General features: G+C 43.3%; 1 protein-coding gene across 9 annotated transcripts in view; it reads left to right on the forward strand.

Moving 5' to 3' along the window:
- Positions 1-22,933, forward strand: part of SUB1 (SUB1 regulator of transcription) — an 87,894-nt gene that overhangs the window by 54,039 nt on the left and 10,922 nt on the right. For 7 of the 9 annotated variants that reach the window (XM_070476553.1, XM_070476552.1, XM_070476554.1 and 4 more), the window contains one exon: positions 21,487-21,559. In XM_070476553.1, coding sequence (XP_070332654.1) covers positions 21,488-21,559 — 72 coding nt within the window. In that variant the 5' untranslated portion in view covers position 21,487. Of the gene's footprint in view, positions 1-18,845; positions 18,936-18,972; positions 19,198-21,486; positions 21,560-22,933 lie in introns of those variants that run through there. The other 2 variants (XM_070476551.1, XM_020908027.2) reach the window with 2 other exon arrangements.

Genomic DNA, 22,933 nt, shown 5'->3' on the forward strand with positions numbered 1-22,933 from the left:
CCCCAAATCAACACTGTCAGGGTTGAGAAAACATTCCCAAGAACAAATTCTTCAGAGGGGCCCCTCTTCCCAGCCCTTGTGGGAAACATGAACTTAAGGTGTAATTACAAACATCCCTGGCTTCTCTCTTTCTCCTGCATTCTTGGCCCCTCTTCTCCTTTCTCCGGGACGGCCTCCTCAGGAGAAATAGCACGTTTTTAAAACGAATAAAAACAATACTCCTGTTTAGACTTTGATAACTTTAACCCTTGTCTTTTTCAGCTTGCTTTGTTTTGCCCCTGAATCAAACAATAAGCCATGCACAGGCAGTCCAAGGGGTCAAGGTCACACGGGTGTGTGAATGGCCAGGCTTCCTATATGCCTCCTTTGGTCCTCAAACGGTTGTGTGCAACGGTTGTGCAGGCCCCAGTGCAGGGAAGACTCCATCAGCCTGGGGCTTCCTTTTACCTTTTTTTTTCAAAGGCACTTGAAATTTGAGGAATGTGAACTTAAAGCAAACGGCAGGAAACATCCAGCTTTTGTTTGAGGGCTCTCCTGGGTGAGGGGATACCTTACCTCATCAAAACTGTCATTCTTGTTGTTCAGTTGCTCAGTCGTGTCCCACTCTTTGCGACGCCATGGACTGCAGCACACCACCCTTCCCTGCCTATCACTGACTCCTGGAGCCTGCTCAAACTCATGTCCATCGAGTCGGTAATGCCATCCAACCATCTCATCCTTTGTTGTCCCCTTCTTCTCCTGCCTTCGATCCTTCCCAGTATCAGGGACTTTTCTAATGAGTCAGCCCTTCACATCATGTGGCCCAAGTATCAGCTTCAACATCAGTCTTTCCAATGAATATTCAGGGTTGATTTCCTTTAGGATTGATTGGTTGGATCTCCTTGTAGTCTAAGGGACTCTCAGGAGTCTTCTTCAATACCACAGTTCAAAAGCATCAATTCTTCAGTGTTCAGCCTTCTTAATGGTCCAGCACTTCACATTCATACATGACTACTGGAAAAACCATGTCTTTAACTATACAGATCTTTGTTAACAAAGTAATGTCTCTGCTTTTTAATAGGCTGTCTAAGTTTGTCATAGCTTTTCTTCCAAGGAGCAAGCCATCTTTTAATTTCATAGCTGCAGTCACCATCTGCAGTGATTTTGGGGCCCAAGAAAATGAAGTCTCTCACTGTTTCCTTTGTTTCCCCATCTATTTGCCATGAAGTGATGGGACCGAATGGCATGATCTTCGTTTTTTGAAAGTTGAGTATTAAGCCAGCTTTTTCACTTTCCTCTCTCACTTCCATTAAAATTGTCTAGACTCAGAAATAAAGGTGTCTGTCAGGAATCAAGATGAGGAAGTTTGATAAAATACACTGCTTACAATATCTTTTTGATGTGGCTCAGGCCTTGCTGTACTTCTCAGAGCCTAAGTAAGCTTTGCTTATCTAGAAGCTTCCAGGGCTGAGACTAAAGTAAGAGAAAGTGGTTTGCTCAGGGCGCAGAATTCATGGAGACACTCACTCTCATGGTCCTGAAAGCTCAGCTTCAGGGCAGCAGCAGCCTGAGAGTGCCCCAGGCACCTCTCGTTTCATTCTAATCCTGACCCTGAGGTTGCCCAACCCTCACAAGGGCCGGAACTGCCTTATGCCATTGGCAGGACATGGGAGGATATGAAACATGAAATTCCCCAGGACTGTGAGTGATTGCAAACCTCCTTTTGTCCAGCTTTGGAAATAAACCCTAACAAGGTCTCTTAGCCTCACATTCTTCCTCCCAGCTCTCACCCAGCCTATTCTTAGTCCAGGATTATTTTTACTTGGTTCTCTAAGTTGTCTGTACTATTTTTCCATTTCCAAATAATTTATATACTCTTCTTCTTTTTTTTTTAAAAAAAATATACTCTTCTTTCTGACTATCCAAGCAGTATCTTTCTTTTTGACCTTCTGAATCCCTATAGTTCCTAGTTTGTTCCTTACTTAAGGTACTTGTCAACATTGTTATCCTCTTTTTCTTGGCACATTATTAATTTCTAACTTACTGTTTGTGGTAGGTTAAATAATGGCCCTTGGATTGCAGGAGATCAAACTAGTCAATCCTAAAGGAAATCAACCCTGAATATTCATTGAAAGGACTGATGATGAAGCTGAAGCTCCAATACTTTGGCCAACTCATTGGAAAAGACCCTGATGCTTGGAAAGATTGAGGGCAGGAGTAGAAGGGGGCAACAGAGAATAAGATGGTTGGTTAGCACCACCAACTCAATGGACATGAATTTGAGCAAACTCTGGGAGAGGGTGAAGGACAGAACAGCCTGGTGTACTGCAGTCCATGGGGTCATAAAGCTACAGAAATGACTTAGCAACTGAACAAGAACAACAAAATAATGGTCATGTCCTAATCCCTGGAACCTGTGCCTTTTACCTTATGTGGTAAAAGAAGGGACTTGCAGATGTGATTAAAGGTCTTGAGATGGGAGTTTATCCTGGATTATCCAGATGTCCTTATAGAAGGGAGGCAGAGGGAATTTGACTACAGAAGCAGGAGATGCGATGATGGAAGCCAGGGGTTGGAGTGATTTGAGCAGGAGTTATGAGCAAAGGAATGTGGGCAGCCTCCAGAAGCTAGAAGTGAGGAAAACAAGGAAACAGATTCTCCTCTCGGAGACTGCAGAAGGGAGCTGCCCCGTCAATACTTTGACTTTAGCTCAATGCGACTGGTTTCAGATTTCTGGACTCCAAAGCTACAAGAGAAGACATCTGTGATTTTGTTTTTAAATTTTTATTTATTTTTAGCTGCACTGGGTCTTCGTTGCTGTATGCGGGTTTTCTCTAGTTGCGGTGAGCGGGGGCTACTCTCTAGTTGCAGCTCTCATTGCGGTGGCTTTTCTTATTGCAGAGCGCAGGTTCAGTAGTCGGTCTAGTTGCCCCATGGCCTGTGGAATCTTCTTGGACCAGGGATCAAACCTGTGTCCTCTGCACTGACAGGTGGATTCTTCACCACTGACCACCAGGGAAGTCCCAATCTGTGTTGTTTTAAACCACTAAGTTTATGCCTATTTTTTATAGCAGCACCAGGGAACCAATACACTATCCTTGTAGTTTAGTAAATAGCACACATGGTTTTCTAGACCACGTACACTGTGAATCAGCATAGCCCAGGGTTATAGTACTGGTTTAGAAGCAATCAAACCTGGGTTCAAATTCTGACTGACCCATGTAATAGGCTTTTGCAAAGAACTTGTCTACTGGGCTTTTGAACTTTCCTCCTTTATAAGGCAGACAGTGTTAGGTGTGCATTTTCCACATTCCATTACAAACAGAGCTCTGATTTTGTATACAGTGGTAAAAGTGACTATCCTAAAAATAAGCACACTGCATGGTCTCTCTCAAGGCTACAAGCAGCCATGGATACTACTTGACCAGTGGTCATTTCTGGGAGGGACTTCAGAGAAAGCTCTTTTGAAGAGGAGTTGAGGTTGATTTATCTGGCATGCTCCTTTGTCCTTGGACTTATCTTCTCAGAATGCCACATGCTAAGAATGGTGGAGGGGAAAGGTAGACTTACCTTGGGCCCCTAATGGAATCATACAGAGAATGTTCTAGCCCTGATCTGCTTACCTCTAGGCTTCTTGCTTTGTGAGAAGAATAAGCCCCTTCTTTGGTTAAGCCCCTGTTTTTTGTGCTCTGTGTTTTGTTAATCCTATGATTCATTGTTCCACTCTTGTGGGGCTTATTCTGTCTTTGATTTTAGTATTCTAGTATGTGCATGGATCTCCCATTGAGTCCTAAACAACTTGGAGGAGGTATATTACCAGCAAGTAAGAGCACGGGCTCTGGGGTCCAGTAGACCTGCTGTGTTGGTCAGGATGAGTGGTGCTAGGTACCCCAGCAGATGGAACTCAAAGTCTCTGTGGCCTCACACAACAGAAGCATGCTGTTGTTTAGGGAACTAGGTTGTTAGCATCTTGTAGCTCTTTACAAATGCCTAATCTCATTAGCCCTGGAGGAGTGCATGGCAATCCACTCCAGTACTCTTGTCTGGAGAATCCCATGGACAGAGGAGCCTAGTGGGTTACAGTCCATGGGGTTGCAAAGAGTCAGACACGACTGAAGTGCCTTAGCAGTCTCATTAGAGTGGTTTTCTGGTGTATGTAATTATGAACTTGGACAGACAGAGGTACTTATTAGATTCAGCTATAAGAAACTGACATTTGAACAGAAAAGTAGTGTACAAAATAGCAGTTTCATTTGATTCTACCTAATTTTGATTTTAAGCAAAAGACTCTCTACATCCATTTCTTTAGCTATAAAATGGGATACTAATACTCCTTCCTTCTAGGGAGCTTATGAAGATTCAATAAAAGGACTTTGCACAGTATCCAACACATAGTAGGAGGCTCGAAAAGTTAAATATTTTTTACTCAGTTCCTAGCACAGTGTCTCTGGCACATACTAGCCACTCTTTAATTATCTTAAAAAAAATTGAGATCCATATAATTCACATTCCATAAAATTCACCCTTTTAAAGCATACAGCTCAGTGGTTTTTACCGTATTCATAAAGTTGTACAGAAATCACCACTAACTCCAGGGCATTTTCATCACCCCACAGAGAAGCCATATACCCAATTAGCAGTCACTTTAATTATCTTTTGGATGAATAACCTTTATCTCAGAATGGCTGAGAATATCTGGCTCACAGGACCCACTCAGTATTTATTGATTTTATGGGACCTTACTATAGAAAAACAGTCCTTGTTTATTCAACAATTCCATAACCTAATTTAGTATGAGGGTGTGTGCATGATCACTGGCGTCCCACATTTAAGCTCAGGATATCAGCTTCCCCCACCTGAGAGTAATAAAAAGACAAAATAATAACAAGCACCATAATGACGTTGGTAGTAATCCTGGCTGTGTATTGAAGACGACACGAGGGAGCTGTTGTGGAGTGGTGAGGCTGTGGGGCTCTTCTCCACAGCCAGGAGAGGATTCCCCGGGGAGTTTGGGAGGCCGAGCTCCAATTTCCACATCCCTCTCACCTGCACTGACCTCTTTCTTGTTCTGCTGACAGTCGCTGCAGCTCTCACGGCTGCAAGAGAAGAAACGGAACCAGTGTTCAGGAGGGTGCCTCGAAAGCTCCTCACCTGTATTAATCGTCTACTTCAGAACATTTTACAAATAGCTCTATTTTGGGCACTCACAAAGAAGGGCAAGTCAAAGTGAAAACAGCCTACTTCTTCTTAGCTAAGAATGCCTGCTTTCCACACCTGTCCAACCAGATAGGATGTGTCATAGAGGGAGTTGGTCTGATTCTGTTCAGATTGACAGCTGCCGAAGCAGATACATTTTTGCCTACTTTACATTCTTAAAGAAAGGTCATCCTGGAAGACAGCCCAATTTAGAATTTGTGTTACTCTGCTTGGTTCATTGTTTCAAAAGGTTGATCACCGTACTATACTTAATCTGGAGATGGTTCATTGCTCTTACTCTGAAACAGTCCAGTTCTCTCCTGCACCTGCTGTGGCTGCAAGGGCATCCTTCCGGTTTGGGTCCTTCCTTAAGAGTGTGAACTGCTGTCAACTTAGAAGGAACAAGAAATAGTGTACACTGCATCAAAACCGAAAGATAGGCCAACCTCAAGAGATATTTCACGTTCAGTTCCAGACCACTGCAATAAATTGCATATCACAATGAAGCAAGTCATGTGAATATTTTGGTTTCCCAGCGCATATAAAAGTTATGTTCACACTAAGTGAAAGTTGCTCAGTCGTGTCCGACTCTTTGTGACCCCATGGACTATACAGTCCATGGAATTCTCTAGACCAGAATACTAGAGTGGGTAGCCTTTTCCTTCTCCAGGGGATCTTCCCAACCTAGGGGTCGAACCCAGGCCTCCAGCATTGCAGGCAGAGTCTTTACCAGCTGGGCCACCAGGGAAGCCCAAGAATACTGGAGTGGGTAGCCTCTCCCTTCTCCACTGGATCTTCCTGACCCAGGAATCGAACTGGGGTCTCCTGCATTGCATGTTCACATTATACATAGTCTATTAAGTGTGCAATAGCATTATATCTAAAAAAGTACATACCTTTATTGCTAGGAAAAAATGCTAACCATCTGAACCTTCAATAAGTAGTAATGTTTTTGCTGGTGGAGGGTTTGAAATATTGTGAGAATTACCAAAACATGGCACAGAGACATAAAGTGAGCAAATGTTACTGGAAAATGGCATCGATAGACTTGCTCAATGCAGGGTTCCCACACTTCAGTTGTAAGAAATGCAATATCTGCAAAGTACAATGAAGTGAAATGCAACAAAACAGGTTATGTCTGTAGTTCCATTATTTTAACACCTGATGCCTGAAAATGAACAGATACAGAAAAGAAATGTTTAATTGTGGATGTAAGAAACTCAATGGCAAAACGTTAAAAAAAAGAGGAACAATCAAAATAAAATTTGCTGGCAGAATAAAGAAATAAAAATGAAAATAAAAACAGCCCATTGGTTACAGTTGGTTACACAGTTGTCTTGAATCACATGGAATATTTAGTCTGACCTTTGACAGAACAGGAAAGTGAGGGTCAAAGAAGTGAAATGAGTTGCCCCAGCCCTTTTCCAGTCAATACCACTTTTGGCCTCTGGACTCTGCTCTTCAGCATTTTTCTGTCACTCTATATAGTCCCCCACATATCAATTCTGAGTGACAATAACAGAGTTGGGCACTTCTAATTCTTTCTCTTCACATATAAGTGATATCTTATGGTATTTGTCTTTCTCTTTCTGATTGACTTAGTTTGATAATCTCTTGGTCCATCCACATTGCTGCACATTGCATTATTTCTAAAGTAGCCTTTTAAACAGGGTGAGAAAAAGTATTCATTCATGTTTTTCATCAAAAATAAAAAAGCAGAGATGATGGTGTTGATTTCTTCACTTTGCTATGTCCCTTTGTGTGCAGGTCATGTTTTCCTCATTGGTTTTCTACCCTAGTTGGACTTATATATACTCACACATAACTTTCCACGTTCAGCATTACTGGGGATATAAAACTACCTATAGCCTAGGCCCTACTGTGGAAGAGCAAAACTATTTAATTCTTGCAGTCTAGGCCTGATAATCTCGCAGAAGTCACTGGGGGATAAGCATGTCCCGTATACAGTGTTATTAAAAAGTAGGCCTTTTAAAAAACAGAGATACCAAAAGCTATACATGTGTCTTACTGGGTTAATCATAGTTGAATTTTTGAAACTGAAAGTAATGAACTGATTTTTTTTGAACAACATGTTTACTAAAGAGACTGTACTATGAAAAGACCACGGTTCTGAGTGAGGTAAAGTGGCATTGTCATCTTGACCCTGAGCTGTTGGTTTCTGTGATGGTCCAGAGTCAGACATCCTGAACTCCCGTATTCTAAAGTGTTGCCTGATTGTTCTTATTTATTTATTTATTTATTTTAGTTTTCTCAACACAGGCATCATTTAGGTCTTGGGTTAAGTGTCTTTACAGGACTATTGGTGGGTTGAGTTCTTGTTTCAGCAAAGACCTTGACAGATTGGATTGTCCTTCTAATCACTATGACTAACGTACTGGTTCCTATATTCAATGGTTCACGTGGTGCTTCTGAACAGTCTCCCTATGGATGTGATGGTTACCCAGCCAGGTAAACTCTTGCATCAGACCCCAGCTAAAGAGGAGAATGCTTGGATTAGATTTTCATATTGGTTTCATATGCCACAGGTGTAGCAACATAGGATACATGTTAAGTTATGAGTACTCCAAAAAATTTACCCAAGCAAGATGATACCTACATGTACTGTCTGCCATAGTAGTCTCCTTGGGAGGTTATGCACTTGTTCAAACAGTAATAACATATTTACACGCACCTCTTTTTTTGAATTGTCACCAAGGCAAATTAGTGATCCATATAAAGATTTCATTTTATAAATGTCTTAATTACTCATCCATCATGAATCTGAGAAATTTTTTTGGTTTTCACAAATAGAAATTGACTTCACTTGGACTTCCTTGGTGGACCAGTGGTTAAGACTCTGCACTTCCAATGCAGGGTTTGGGAGTTTGATCCCTGGTCAGGAAACTAAGATCACACATGCCCCGTGGCATGGTCAAAAAAAAAAAAAAAAGAGAGATCATACTGACTGGTTTTTGTTCTTCTTCCTTCTTTATCTTGGAGTTTGTTGATACATTCTTTGTTCTGTCCACTCTATTCAGATCAAGGCTGGTGAGATTTCTTTGTCAGGATCTTCTGGCTGTTGGTGCCACATCTTTGCTAGTCTTGGCGAGTGAGGAGGATACTCTGCTGAATCCTATAGCACCCTGAGTGGTTCCAGGATTCAGCGAGGCTGCCTTAGGCCTGCTATCCTTGACGTGTCGCACAGACATTTCCACGCGCACCCTGGGGGTTCAGAGGACCTCCCAGAGGGTGCCCATCTGGAAATCTAGGCAATGGTTCACTTTGCTCCCAATCCCCAAACTCTCTGGGGATCTTCCCCCAGGGCTGGCCTGGGAACAGAGAGCAACTGCTTCTCAAAGGCACTAAAGACATTCCATTTCTCTTCTCTTGCAGACTAGGGAAAATCTCCTAGTGGGAGATTTCCCTAGTGGGAAAAATCTCTGGTGGGAGTAGGGGCAGACAGATTAGAATGTGACTAATTAGATATTATTTTAAATCTATAATCTATGCCTGGAATCCTAAGATTTTGAAACCCGAAAGCCAAGAATTCGACCCCCTTGTTCTGCTCTGACATTCTTCTCTTGTGGAATGATGGGAGTGAGAAAGTGGGGGTGGGGGAGAGGGAGGGTCAGGAGGGGGGAAGTGCTGGGAACTGGAGCCACACTGGGTCATGTTTCAGAATAATATCCGGCTGCTTGTTTAAACCTTTTCCTGAAGTTTGGGGAGGAATGAGTAATGGAAGGTATTAACAGTGCAATGAAGTGTGAGGAACCATTTGAGTTTCGCCAAACTCTCTAGCAGGTCTCTAGGAGTTTCTCCATAGCCGTCTCTTCCTCAAGTTCTCGTCTTTCATGGTTACTGAGCAGCTTCCTTAGCTCTTTTTCTTCTCCTCTCAGCTCCCCAAACCGCCTCTCTTTCTGGTCTACCCACGGATACTCCAATTTCAATTCATTTACTTAGCCCTCTTCTCTTTCCTTCTGGCACCACCAGGCGTGTGGGATCTTAGTTCTCTGACAAGGGCTCGAACCCAATCCCCCTGCACTGGAAGTCAGAGTCTTAACCACTGGGCCACCAGAGAAGTCCCTAGCCTCCTTTTTTTATGTTTAAAATTTTTAATTTATTTACTTTAGTTTTGGCTGGGCTGGGTCCTCGTTACTGTGTGCGTTTTTCCCTAGTTGTGGTTAGTAGGGGCTACTCTCTAGCCGCGGTGCGAGGGCTTCTCATTGCAGTGGTTTTTCTTGTTGCTGAGCTCAGGTTTAGGGAGCAAGGGTCAGTAGTTGGCGGCTTGTGGTCTCAGTAGTTGTAGCTCCCGGGCTTGGTTGATCTGAGGTATGCGGGATCTTCCCAGATCAGGGATTGAACCTGTGTCTCCTGCATTGGCTGGAGAAGGAAATGGCAACCCACTCCAGTACTATTGCCTGGAAAATCCCATGGATGGAAGAGCCTGGTAGGCTATAGTCCACGGGGTCGCAAAGAGTCGGACACGACTGAGCGACTTCACTTCACTTCACTTCTCCTGCACTGGCAGGCAGATTCTTTACCACTGAAGCACAAGGGAAGCCCTCTGGCCTTCTTTTTGCATTACCCACTGCTTCCAGACTCAGACTTGAACCAGGAACTGGAGTCCTTTCATATCCAAAGATCCCCTCTAGGAATTTTTTGTGAAAGGAGCAACTCCCATCACCATCTTGTAGAAATGCATTCAGGTTTTGCTTCCCTCTTGTTGGGAGCAACTGCAATCCTATTTTGCTGTAAATAAAATCTCCCCTTTCTTTTTTACACAAATGTAAAATTTTATTTTTGTTTGTTTTTCCTTTAGATATTATGTTTACTTAAAAATAATAGCAATCACTTCTGAACAAAGATTTGCCAATAGTTTTGCCAGGAACCACAACCCAGGAAAACGGAACCAGCTAAATTTGCATGCGAAGCATCATATCTTTCTGCTTCTAAAAATTCATACTTCTTAACTGTTCTCCACCTCCTGAGGCTCAGAGAATTGAAACCCAAACCTACCACAGGCACACCACTTGGGCCCCTCAGTGACACAGACTGAATGAAAACTTCTGTTAAAGGGGCAAGGGATAGAGGTGCAGAGGATTCTATGTTCATTTATGCCTGCTTGGTTTACCTGGAACATTAAGCATGATTTTGAAGGAGACCAAACATGTCATCCCAAAATATGCCTTAATATTGACATCAACATTATTTTGAGCTAAAGGCACTTAAAAAAAAAAAACCCAAACAAACAGCAAGTACAAGAAGGAAGGACTTCCCTGGTGGTTTGGTGAAAAAGAATCCTCCTGCCAATGCCAAAGACTTGTAGGAGATCAATCCCTGGATCGGGAAGATCTCCTGGAGCAAGAAATGGCAACCCACTCCAGTATTCTTGCCTGGAAAATCCCATGGACCGAGGAGCCTGGCAGACTGTAGTCATGCATGGTTACTTTATTTCATTGTGATTCAAGGTTTCATAAAATATGTTTTTTTTAAGGAATTAATTTGTATATTTTTCAAAAAGTCAAATAGCACTAGAAGGGGGAAAGAGTTTGGGGAGGGATGTTTTCACATTAATGTTCAGACTTTGACTCAGTCTTTGGAAGTCTGTCCCTGCACTCTTCACACAGACCATCTCCTGTCTGATTTTCCCAAAGAAGATATAACTCCCTTCTTCAAGGGTGGGCTGGACGTACACCTGGATCTAACTGCTCCATTGTTGTTGTTCAGACACTAAGTCTGACTCTGTGACCCCAAGAACTGCAGCACGCCAGGCTTCCCTATCCTTCACTCTCTGCCTATGCTTGCTCAAACTCAGGTTCGCTGAGTCAGTGATGCCATCCAACCATCTCATCCTCTGTCATCCCCTTTTCTTCTTGCATTCAATCTTTCCCAGCATCAGGGTCTTTTCCAATGAGTCGGCTCTTTGCATCAGATGGCCAAAGTATTGGAGCTTCAGCTTCAGCATCAGTCCTTTCAATGAATATTTAGGGTTGATTTCCTTTAAGATTGATTGATCTCCTTGCTGTCCAAGGGACTCTTAAGAGTCTTCTCCAACACCACAGTTCAAAAGCGTCAATTCTTCTCTGCTTAGCCTTCTTTATGGTCCAACTCTCACATCCATACATGACTCCTGGAAAAATTGTTCACCTTTTTTTTTCATCCCCATCCCCTGCACCCCAAGACTTCCATGCCATTTCAGGTTTGTATTCTGAACTTTTCAAGATTATGCTTCTATTTTGCCAAATCTCTGAACATCCCTCCACCTGCCCCCCCCTTCATATTTTGGACTTCTGCACCCCATACATTCTCTGCTATAGTGGCCATGATAGGACTCTTCTTGGACCACTTGCTGCAGGGAGTGAGATGGACCCAGAGCCTGCTGGTCACTATGGAATGCTGTTTTTACCAAGTGTCATCCTGCTGGGCCCATGGTCTCCTTTCTCTCCTAAGTACATGTCCTTTCCTGTTGCATATTGGGACCTAGGAGTTTATTTTTGGTGGCTGCTTTGAGCCTACACAGTTCCACAGCTGTGTAATCATCAGTGGCAAAAAAGGAAGGTTGCCTCTCTCCTCTCTGCATTTGGGCAAATGAATTTCAAAGCAGAGTTATTTGGACCCAGTGATCTAAGTTTAGAAGAACAGACCTTTCTTTCCCTTATTACTCCTAGTGCTCCCTCTGTTGGACCTGGACAGGTGCACAGACAGCTCAGCTGGCATGCATGCGTCCAAGTTGCTTCAGCCGTGTCAGACTCTCTGCAACTCTATGGACTGTAGCCCGCCAGGCTCCTCTGTCCATGGGATTCTCCAGGCAAGAATACTGGAGTGGGTTGCCATGCCCTCCTTCAGGGGATCTTCCTGACCCAGGGATTGAACCTCATGCATCTCTTCCATCTCCTGCATTGGCAGGCAGATTCTTTACCACTAGGGCCACCTGGGAAACCCATCAGCTGGGGCCAGGTCCAAATGAAAGTGACTTTGATATTCTAGGAATTCATCACGTCTTACTGTAACAGTTAGAACCACCTGCTCTATAGCGTGTCTAGTTTCCAGTGCTTTCTTCTTTTTTCGACCTGTCAAGGAGGGGAAATTTCCCCTCTGCCCCTCTTGGTTCTTCTGGCTGGTCTAATAATTAAATTGATACAAGACAGATTAATAGGAGAAAACCAAATTTCATTTGTATGCGCCGGAACTTATAGAATAGGAGATTTAAAGAAGTGACCAAAGCGGGCAATTTCTTTAATTCTTTTTAGACAAAGGAAAAATCAATTTGTGAAGAATTGACAAGACAAAATGTCTGGGCTTGGGGTAGTGAATTAGCAAAGAAGTAACAAGGTTTTTTTCTACAACTTCTTGGCCTTGAAGTCCCTGTCTCTGGTGATAAAGGATGCCTGTCTATCTCTTGCTCCAGGGAGGGTACTTTTCACATGGAAGATTTATTTCCTGCTCACAAGGGACAAAGAAGGGTCAGAGTGTCCTTCATGTATTAGCTGTTTCTTAAGTAATTTTAACTTAGAGTAATACATGTAACTAAGTGGCACATTTTAGTGCTGCCTGCCCCGAACCCCAAACCACACCTCACTCTTTTCTTTTTCATATGTGATAAAATCCAAACTCCTTGCACTTCGTTAAGGGCCCTCTGCCATCTGGCTTCACTCTGCTTTTCCAGATGAATTTGCTATTGTTCCTCCATGCTATCTTTCTACACCGATAGAATCCACTGCTAATAGCCTCTCAAAGTACCTTACTCATTTTGTGGTCATTCCTAGCTCAGAGCCCTCCACTATTCCCACCTCAAAGGTTCTCTCGCCTCTCCCTTGTTCAAGCTTAAGGCTGTTTTCCTCTTCAAAGCATTCTCAGTCTATTCCAATTCAGAGGCCCAGGTCTCTGTGAAATTTTGTAATATTTGTGGTTGTAGCTTTCACTTGACAATTACATGGAGTCTTGTACCATTTCATGTATGTGAAGTGAAAGTCGCTCAGTTGTGTCCGATTCTTTGCGACCCTGTGAACTATACAGTCCATAGAATTCTTCAGGCCAGAATACTGGAGTGGGTAGCCTATCCCTTCTCCAGGGGATCTTCCTGACCCAGGAATCGAACTGGGGTCTCCTGCATTGCAGGCAGGTTCTTTATCAGCTGAGCTACCAGGGAAGCCCATTTTACATATACTGATACCTCAAAGAAGAAACTCTTGGCTAACACAATCTATTTCTCTGGGCACAGAACCCACAGGAGGGAAGCTTCAGGATTCCTTGGTGCTAATTAAGAGGAGTGATGGGTGAGGAGGAAGAGGCAGTGGTGCTGTCTTGGATCTTGGAGAAAGGCTAGAACTGGGCTCCGGTGACTGCAGAGCCGGCATTTCCTGGGGCGTGGGCAGCCCTGGCATTGAGCCTGGGGAGCTGCCGTGTGGGCGCCTCCTCTCTACAGCCCATGGTCTCCAGTGGGGTTCTGCATCAGGAGAATATGCCGTTATTTAGACTCAGCTCAACCTTAGGGCCTTAGCACATGCTGCTTTCTCATGCACTCCTCCAGGGGATCTCCCAGACCCAGATATGGAACCTGCGTCTCTTATGTCTCTTGCATCACCTGGTGGGTTCTCTACCACTAATGCCACCTGGGAAGCCCGTCTTGGAGGGGAGGGAACAGATACTGTGAGTCAAATGACTCCACCCAGTTTCCTGGATTCTGTCCTTCCTTAGCCAGAGAGGACCATATCCATGGCTCTCAGCGCCCAGGCCACCCGGTGATCCTCTAGTTACCCCACTACAAAAGCTCAGCCCAATCAAACACCTTCTGCAAAGCCCCAGGGCACTGCTGGCCCCAAGGGAACTATAGTTGGCTGGTCATAGTCAGTGAGGGTGCTTCCCCAACTACCTTTGGGTGTGTAAACTCCAGGCTCGCAAGCTACCATGCTGGAACAGTGGTTCCTGAGTGAGTGTCATCTTTTTACAGTTTAATTATTTTTGACTTTTTCACTTTTCTCACTGAAGTCTATCTTATATGTTTTAAAATACACAAATATTGAGTGAAATTTTATATCTGTGTGGGCTTCCAAGGTGGCGTTAGTGGTAAAGAACCTGCCTGCCAATGCAAGAGACAGAAGAGATGCAGGTTTGATTCCTGGGTTGGGAAGATCCCCGGGAGGAGTGCATGGCAAACCACTCCAGTATTCTTGCTGGAAGAATCACATGGGCAGAGGAGCCTGGAGGGCTATAGTCCATGGGGCTGCAGAGTCTGAAGCGACTTAGCATGCATGCATTACATCTAGATATGCCTATCTCTTGATGAGGGTGAAAGAGGAGAGTGAAAAAGCTGGCTTAAAACTCAACATTCATTGTGCAAGTTTCCTAGAAGTCTTTGTGCCTTCACAAAACAGAACACGGTTCATTGGCTTTAAGAGACTCTAAACGAAAGAAACAATTTGAAAACCAAAATGGAAACAGACTACAGCAAGACTCAGACTCAGCAAGATGCACTGAGAGAAAAATAAGCTACAATAAAACATCATTAATTAAAAATTCATTACGGCAAGGCAAGTTTGGTTAGGTGAGAAATGTTCACAAATTAAAAAAAAATATTTAAATTCTCCATTAAATATTTGTGTATATCTATCAGGTATAAAGAGCAAATTCAGTGTATCTAAGTAAAGGGGTGTGGCCACATAAAGATCCTCATGGAAGGTATTTTAATATAATTGACAAGAGTGAATAGAAACTACACATATCAAGTGGGAAAAGGGTGATTTTTAAAGAGCATTTAAGTAGTTCAGACCAATCAGGCTTCCTTACATACAATTAATTTGCTTTAGCAAACCCTTCAACTTTAAGTCATTATCTTCAATTCCAGGAGGAATCAATGAGGTTTTACTGTAAAAGTAGAATAACATTTCAAATGATAAGAGTCCAGCATCACCCATACCAAAACAATTAGTCACAAATCTTCAGTTTGGAAAGCTATTACTGTACAATATAGCAAGAAGCAAATGTTCACACAGCTGGAAGCAAAACCAGGTAAGGAGCAGGAAATCCTCACAGTGTTGTACCACTGGTTCCTTTAATCATTAGAAATACAACTGCAATTTACAATCAAGCCGTAGAATCACTGCTTATTAAGAGGCAGTAAATTGTAAGCATCTCAGCAGGGAGACAGAAGAGTATTTTTGAACGCAGTTACAGTGGGGAGCTGAGGAAGTGGGGTTAGGATTCAACACAACACATTAGGAGCAAGATGTGTCTGCACTTTAGGTTTCTGAATGATATGATTACAGCCACAATCGAGCAAATAAAAACCAAAACAACCAACACATAAACCCTGAGCTTCCACATTCCCCTTTCAGGTGAGACACTAATACAGACCATCATTATCTAGGAGAATATGGCTTTCATTAAATCTCAATGTGTCTCCCAAGTGGAGAGCTTATAAAATAAGTTATTCTAAACCATGTACATTTAACTTTGGAATGGAGACACACAGATACATGTAAACATCAAAAGAATCACTCTGTTCCACATCTGGGTCCAAACCAGTCTAGGCTTGGTGAAATATTAAGAGGCTGGGGCCTGATTAAACAGTGAGGATGCAGGAGCCCAGACGGTACTAAGTAAATCATTAGGAGACAATCAAGAAATGGCTTCTATGTTAAACCATTTCAGAAAACCAAGTTTGACTAAATACTTTCAAGTTTGTCTTACTTTAGAAAAGCAGAACATTTAAAATCAAAATTATCTGAGTGTGTTTAAAATTGCCACGCTAGGTCATAGTAATTTTCTATTCTATTACTTTTGGGCCAAGGATTAAATATTTTCTTAGGCAAAAATCTTTTCTATGTTCTCATTAATTATTATGCTATAAACAATTTTTGTTTCATGGTTCTTTTTATTTTTTTATTACTTGCAGTTATGTTCATCTTCATTGAATTTCATATTTGAGACTCTTGTCTTGATTGAAACAAATTTGCACGACCATTGCTTTCCTCTGGTTTGGAGACAGACTCTTACCTGGCCTTGTGGACCTCTTAGGGAGCACGGTGCATTGACCTCCACCCTTAGATTGTGGTAAAGGGGAGACTCTGAGCCCTTACTTTCTCAGGCTTGGCTCAGGGAGCTCAGCAGGGCCCTATCTTTTTGGGTGACCCCGTAGGGACTTCATTATTTCTTTCTGACTTCAAGAATAGGGATCCATTTTGTAACTCCTCAGAGGAACTGTTCTTTGGCACATAACTTGTCCTTTTCTCCATGGATTAATTTTCTTGCCTTAATTTCACAGGAATGTAAGCTTCAGGAGCTCTGTAAGGGCTGAGGTTTTTGTCTATTTTCTCTTCTGTTGTATTTGTACCACCGGCATCTGGGTCAGTGTCTGGTGTACATAGTAGGTGCTCAATAAAAATGTGTTCAATGAATTTCTAAAAAAAAAGAAAATCAACATTCAAAAAAAACAAACAGCATGGCATCTGGTCCCATCACTTCATGGCAAATAAATGGGAAAAAAGTGGAAACAGAGGCAGGCTTTATTTTCTCAGGCTCCCAAATCACTGTGGATGGTGACTGCAGCCATGAAATTAAAAGATGCTTATTCCTAGGAAGAAAAGCTATGATAAACCTAGACAGCATATTAAACAGAAGATACATCACTTTGCCAACAAAGGTCTGTGTAATCAAAGCTATGGTTTTTCTAGCAATCATGTACAGATGTGAGAGTCGGACCATAAAGAAGGCTGAGAGCTGAAGAATTGATACTTTTGAACTGTGGTGCTGGAGAAGACTTGAGATTCCTTTGGACAGCAAGTATATCAAACCAGTCAATCCTAAAGGAAGTCAACCCTGAAAGTTCACTGGAAGCACTGATGCTGAAGTTGAAGCTCCAATACTTTAGCCACCTGATGCAAAGAGCTGACTCATTGGAAAAGACCCTGATGCTCTGAAAGATTGAAGATAAGAGAAGAGGGCAGCACAGGATGAAACGGATAGCATCAGCGACTCAATGGACATGAGTCTGAACAAACGCCAGGAGACAGTGAAAGACAACAAAGCCCAGAGTGCTGCAGTCCATGGGGTGACAGAGACGGACATGGCTTAGCAACTGAGCAATCCCTATCTAACTACCACCCAGACCAAGATATATTCAGCATCCCAGCAGATTCTTTCTTACTCACTCCAAGTGATAGTCCTCCAAGGCTAACCTGACCTAGATCACTATGGATTATTTTTGCTTTTTTTGTGCCTTGCATAAAAGGAACTATACAGCAAGTATTTCATTTTTGAGAAGCAGTCATGTAGCCTGATGCTGCATGCATAGAAGTGGGCTAGAGTGTTTGAGGTCTCCCTCAGTCTGCAGCATCCAGGGCTTGAATCATGACTCACTCTCTGTATCACCTACAGCAGAACTTATTTAACCTTGTAGACCTTTGGTTTCTTTATTATAAAATGGAGATAACAATCATTTCTACATTGGAAAGTGCTTATTAGGACGAGTGTTATATGTGAAGTGCCTCACTGCAGTGCCTGGAACATAGTGGATGCTTGGTAAATGTGTGTTGAATATGCATCCTTGGCTATAGTAGGCATTCATTAAATATAGATTCAAAGACTCCATGAGCCATATTCCTGCTTATAGCATGGATATCTCTTGCCTTCTGTGAACTCACATTTCCAGAACTTCAGTTTAGGTACTTTTTTTTTTTTTTTTTTTGGGCCCCACAACTTGCAGGATCTTTGCTCCCTGACCAGGGATTGAACTTCAGGCATCTGGCAGTGAAAGTGCCAAGTCCTAACCACTGGACGTCCAGGCAGTTCCCAGAACTTCAGTTTAGGAATAAGTGTGTGGGTGTGTGGTAAGGACTTCTGCGAAGACTTTTTTGCACTTTCTGGAACTAAACGTTATGACTGCGGCTTCCTTCCTTTGAATTCTACCAGCCAGGATCAAATACCAGAGTATGGGGTAGCGGGCAAGGATCATTTCTTGGAAAATGGGTCAGAAGTGTTGTTCTTTTTCAGATATTTCACTTTAACACAAGAAACATTTAAGGAACAAGTGCAAAGCTCGGTGCTTGTCAGTTTAGTCGCTCAGTCATGTCGGACTCTTTGCGACCCCATGGACTGCAGCAACGCCAGGCTTCCCTGTCCATCACCAACTCCTGAGTGTACTCAAACTCATGTCCATTGAGTGGGTGATGCCATCCAACCATCTCATCCTCTGTCGTCCCCTTCTTTTCTCGCCTTTAATCTTTCCCAGCATCAGGGTTTTTTCAAAAGAGTCAATTCTTCGCATCAGGTGGCCAAAGTATTGGAGTTTCAGTTTCAGCATCAGTCCTTCCAATGAACACCCAGGACTGATTTCCTTTAGGATGGACTGGTTGGATCTCCTTGCAGTCCAAGGGACTCTCAAGAGTCTTCTCCAACACCACAGTTCAAAAGCATTAATTCTTCGGCGCTCAGCTTTCTTTATAGTCCAACTCTCACATCCATACATGACTACTGGAAAAACCATCGGTGCTCGTCATTCATGTTTAATTCGTTCCCTCTTTCACTCACAAGTCGAATCCAATCTTCGCTGCATCTTTCCCGGTATCAGTTCAGGATGAGGGGCGGGCCCTTTAAGGCCCTGGAAAGGGTTTCGGTGTCGGTTTTTGGCGAGGAAGCCACGCCCCATCGCGTGTGCGTAGTCTCAGTGGGGCGGGGCCGGCGCCTCTCTGCTGTCGTCACTTCCGTTTCTCTGTCAGTCGCTACTGAGCGAGCTGGAGGCAGTTCGGCTACTGGAGCGGAGCGTGAGTGCATGGGACCCCGCCCCCACCCCTACCCGTCGAAGCACCGCTTGGCCGACCCCTACCTTCCCAGCTCGGCCGCTATCCACCTGAGGCCCAGGTTCCTTGTCGGCCACGGCCGCGGGAAATGGCGGCGCTGCCTGATCTCCCCCTTCCCTTCCTCGGCCTCCCTGGACCCCCTCCTCCGTCCCCGACTACGAGCCCCACGCGCTTCAGGCCCCTTGGCTCTTGAAGCTGGCTCCCGGGAACGGCCCCGGGGTAGCGGGTGAGGCGATCTCGGGCGGCGGGTGCGGCCGGGCGGGGCCGAGGAGCCGCGGGAAGGGGCCTGGGGCGCCCCCGGGACAATGCAGCAGCGGCCCGGTCCCGGGCGGGTGCGCGTGCGGGGCCTGCGTCTCTGGAGTCCTCATCTCTGCTCCCCGGAGTGGGGACGCTCTAGGGGCGGGAGGGAGCGGACCGGGTCGGAGGAGGCCGGGGGTGCGGCGGGTGGAGGAGTGAACGGCTGGTGTGTTGGGGGGGGGAGTGAGCTCTTCGAGGGAAGAAAATGGCGCTTGGTGCAAGTCCCTCCTCTTCCCACTCCGTCTCCTCTGCATTTCGCCGCCTCCTACGCCCCCTCCGACCAACCTGTCTCCCACCGCCCCAGCCATCGCCAGTCCCGGGGTTCGGGCGGCTTGCTGGCATCCCGGGACCCGCTTCCCCCGTTTGGGTGCTTACCATCCTCGTGTTGTACCGAATTGTCGTGCCTTTTAGTTCTAGTTTATCTTCACCTTTTAGTTTCTAGTCCTCCTTACCCCATGCCTTTATTAAAGATCGAAGATTTCCTTTTTTTTTTTACGCTTTTTATTTTGTATATTCCGCACCAGCACGTTCAGTATTACTTTGCCTGAATTACAAGCCACGCCGTCCCCACTCCCCGCTCCAGAACTGTAAAGGCTCATTAAGTAAAAGTGAAAATACATTTTGATAGTAGTTCAAAGAGTGGTTTAGTTACCATTACCTAGTTTTCGTGTCGGAGGGACTTATTTGGGTTAAACACGAGGTGGTGCTTTGAAATGATCTTAGCCCCCTCGGGCACCTTTAATGAGCAGATGGTGTAGTTATGCTTGACCGTTTCAAAGTGAAAAATAGGTTATGTTCAATTTAATTACCTTTAAAAAAAAAGCTTCTTGGAATTATTAGCAGCTAGCATACAGAAACAACTACATTGATTTTGGAAATTAGGCTGTAAAGTGGAGCAGTAACTGGATTAATGTATAAAATGTGGTTGTAAACGTTGCTGGCTCCCCTCTGAATTTACTTTTTGTTACCAAGAAATTGCCAGTTAAAATCAACATGGCTGGGTGGAGCATGGTTTGAGCTTTTTGAATTTAGTGGCTAGAGTAGGGATGGCCCATTTCTTTTACCTTGACCTCCTCTTGTGGGACACATTGAATGCCATTGCTATGCAAGTTTAGCCCAAAGCTGTATTATTTATGTTGGTTTGAAGTCTTTTTTTTTTCCCCCTCTTTTATTCAGCAAACATTTACAGTGTACGTTGTGTATATTGGGCTCTTGGGGGCATATAGAAATTAATAGGGCTCAGTCTCTTTTGAATTGGAGATGTAGGGAGCAAAAGATACTTGCTATGAAGATACATGGAGTTTTACCACTTGGCATTATAAGTGCTTTGAAAAGTAGAGCATGAAATTCCTTGAAATTTGGGAAACATAGAGGCACAAGACTCTGCTTTAGGTTCAGGCACCCTGTAAACTCCACAGGAAAGACACTAGCCTATGTACCTCTGGGGGATCTCCAAAATCTAGGGAACTAGGGTCATAGTAGGAATTGGAGGAAAGGATTTACCCCTCCCATAAGCAACTTCTTCAAATTTTAGTTATATATTTCAGAGTAGAAAATCAGTGTGAAATGTAAATGAACATTAATTATGTATAACTTTGAATCAGTACTTGCTCTTTTGATTGGAATGGTCAAAATGAAAAAATTAAGAACCTTTACAGAACATGAAAAGTATGATTATAATGGCAAAACTAATTAGATACAGACAGCTGTATAGTACAGTTGTCCACCATGCTGTGTGTACATTGAGATTAATTCCTGCAATGAATAATTGTACGTAAGTCTCATTGGTGGGAAATACAAAGCAATACTGAGAATTGTTCATATTTCTTCCTGGTTTGACAGTGATTGCTGTCAGCTGTCTCTTTGCAATTTACTCTATCTGTAAACATCTAACTCCTATCCATAAGCATCTGACCCTGCTAAAATGAAGTATAAAAAGACCCATTGACTTTGAGAAAGAGCGAGATGTAGGAGTATGAGATGTGTATGACATTTAGTTCTTTGCTGGGTTTAGAACTCTTCCCTCTGCATGTTATTTTCAACATGGAAGAGCTTTAGATTAAGAGCATAACTTCTATAGCATTGTGCTCAGTGTCACAGCTCCAGTGCCGCACAGGGGTAGAATGAACTGTGGAACTTCTTGAATCTTTGGGGGAGAGTTAAGTTGAAGGTAATGAAAAAGTTGATGAATTATTTACATAATGTATTTTTCTTTCAGAATGCCTAAGTCAAAGGAACTTGTTTCTTCAAGCTCTTCTGGTAGCGATTCTGACAGTGAAGTTGACAAAAAGGTGACTATTACTACACTAGGTCATTTTTGTGATACTTAATTCAGCACTATTGGTTCTGAAGGACAGCAAAGCATATCAGAACCTTAAAATGAGAGCCTGGATGGACATTTCTGAAAGTGCAGATGGCCCCTGACCCACTTGACTGAAATGCCTAGATGCTTGTGGTAGACATGTAGGCCATGCCCTGAAGTCAGACTTGAGCAAGTTTTCTGACTTAAGCAAGTTTCCTGTTGAAGCTTTTTAGGAGCCTTACAATCTCTACCTCAGACCCCAGGGGAATAGCACCAAGTTTAGGCCAAAGCCACTATTAGCTGTTGTTCAGTAGACTTCTTAAACTGTAGGTATTCTTTATGGTGCTTGTGCACTCTTAGGTCATGTCTGACTCTTTGCAACCCCATGGACTGTCACCCACCGGTTCCTCTCTGTGGGATTTCTAAGCAAAAATACTGGAGTGGGTTGCCATTTCCTCTTCCAGGGGATCTTCTCTACCCTGGAATCAAACTCGAGTCTCCTGCATTAGCAGGCAGATTTCTTCCGCTGAGCTACCTGGGAAGCCCATTCTGCATACTAGTTGAGCCATATTATATGAACTTTATGAAAACAGGTATCAGTTTGACAGTCTTCTTAGCCTTGTTGTTTATCCAGCCTCTGAAGGTTACATAAAATTTGGCTTGGTACATTTTAAATTAGAATGTTATTTATTATTTACTCTGATCCTCTCCTTTTAGTTAAATCAGCACTCAGCAAAGCTAGCATGAAATTACCCATTTTGATAGAAAAGGCTTTTTCTGCATTAGATAATAATTGTGCTGTAAGCTTAACTGTGCATTCTGCTTACCTGAGCATCTCACTCTGGTGAGGGCTTCTCCCGCACAGAACTATCCTTTATCTCCTGTAGCCTACACAGCTGTGTCTCTGAGCTCAGTTGATAGTGTTAGTTAAAAAGAGCTTCTATGAGAATCTTGAAATACATATCATAATTTCGCTTGGAAGATTGAAAAAAGCTTCAGAGAGCATGCATAGCTATATTTGAGAAGGAAATGTCTTTTAGTTTTTAATTTGCACACAGTATATCATTTGAATACATTCATTTAACAGATTCTTTATTGAGCTTTTACGTGCAGGGAATGCACAGTCTACAGGGACTATACAGAACTGATAAAAAAGTAATTGCTTAGTGAGCTGATTTTGCTGTTTATCCCAAATAGTACTATTAATCCTGTAAGTACTTCCATTAGATGAATCCACTCTTTAAGTTTGTGTACATAAATATATACATTTTATTTTGTCTAGTATTATATAATTTGGAAACAGTAATAATTTATACCTTCCATTAAGGAACTAAGGAGCTTCCCTGATAGCTCAGTTGGTAAA

The sequence above is a fragment of the Odocoileus virginianus genome, chromosome 14 (genome assembly GCF_023699985.2).
Source record: "Odocoileus virginianus isolate 20LAN1187 ecotype Illinois chromosome 14, Ovbor_1.2, whole genome shotgun sequence".
Classification (NCBI taxonomy): Eukaryota; Metazoa; Chordata; class Mammalia; order Artiodactyla; family Cervidae; genus Odocoileus; species Odocoileus virginianus.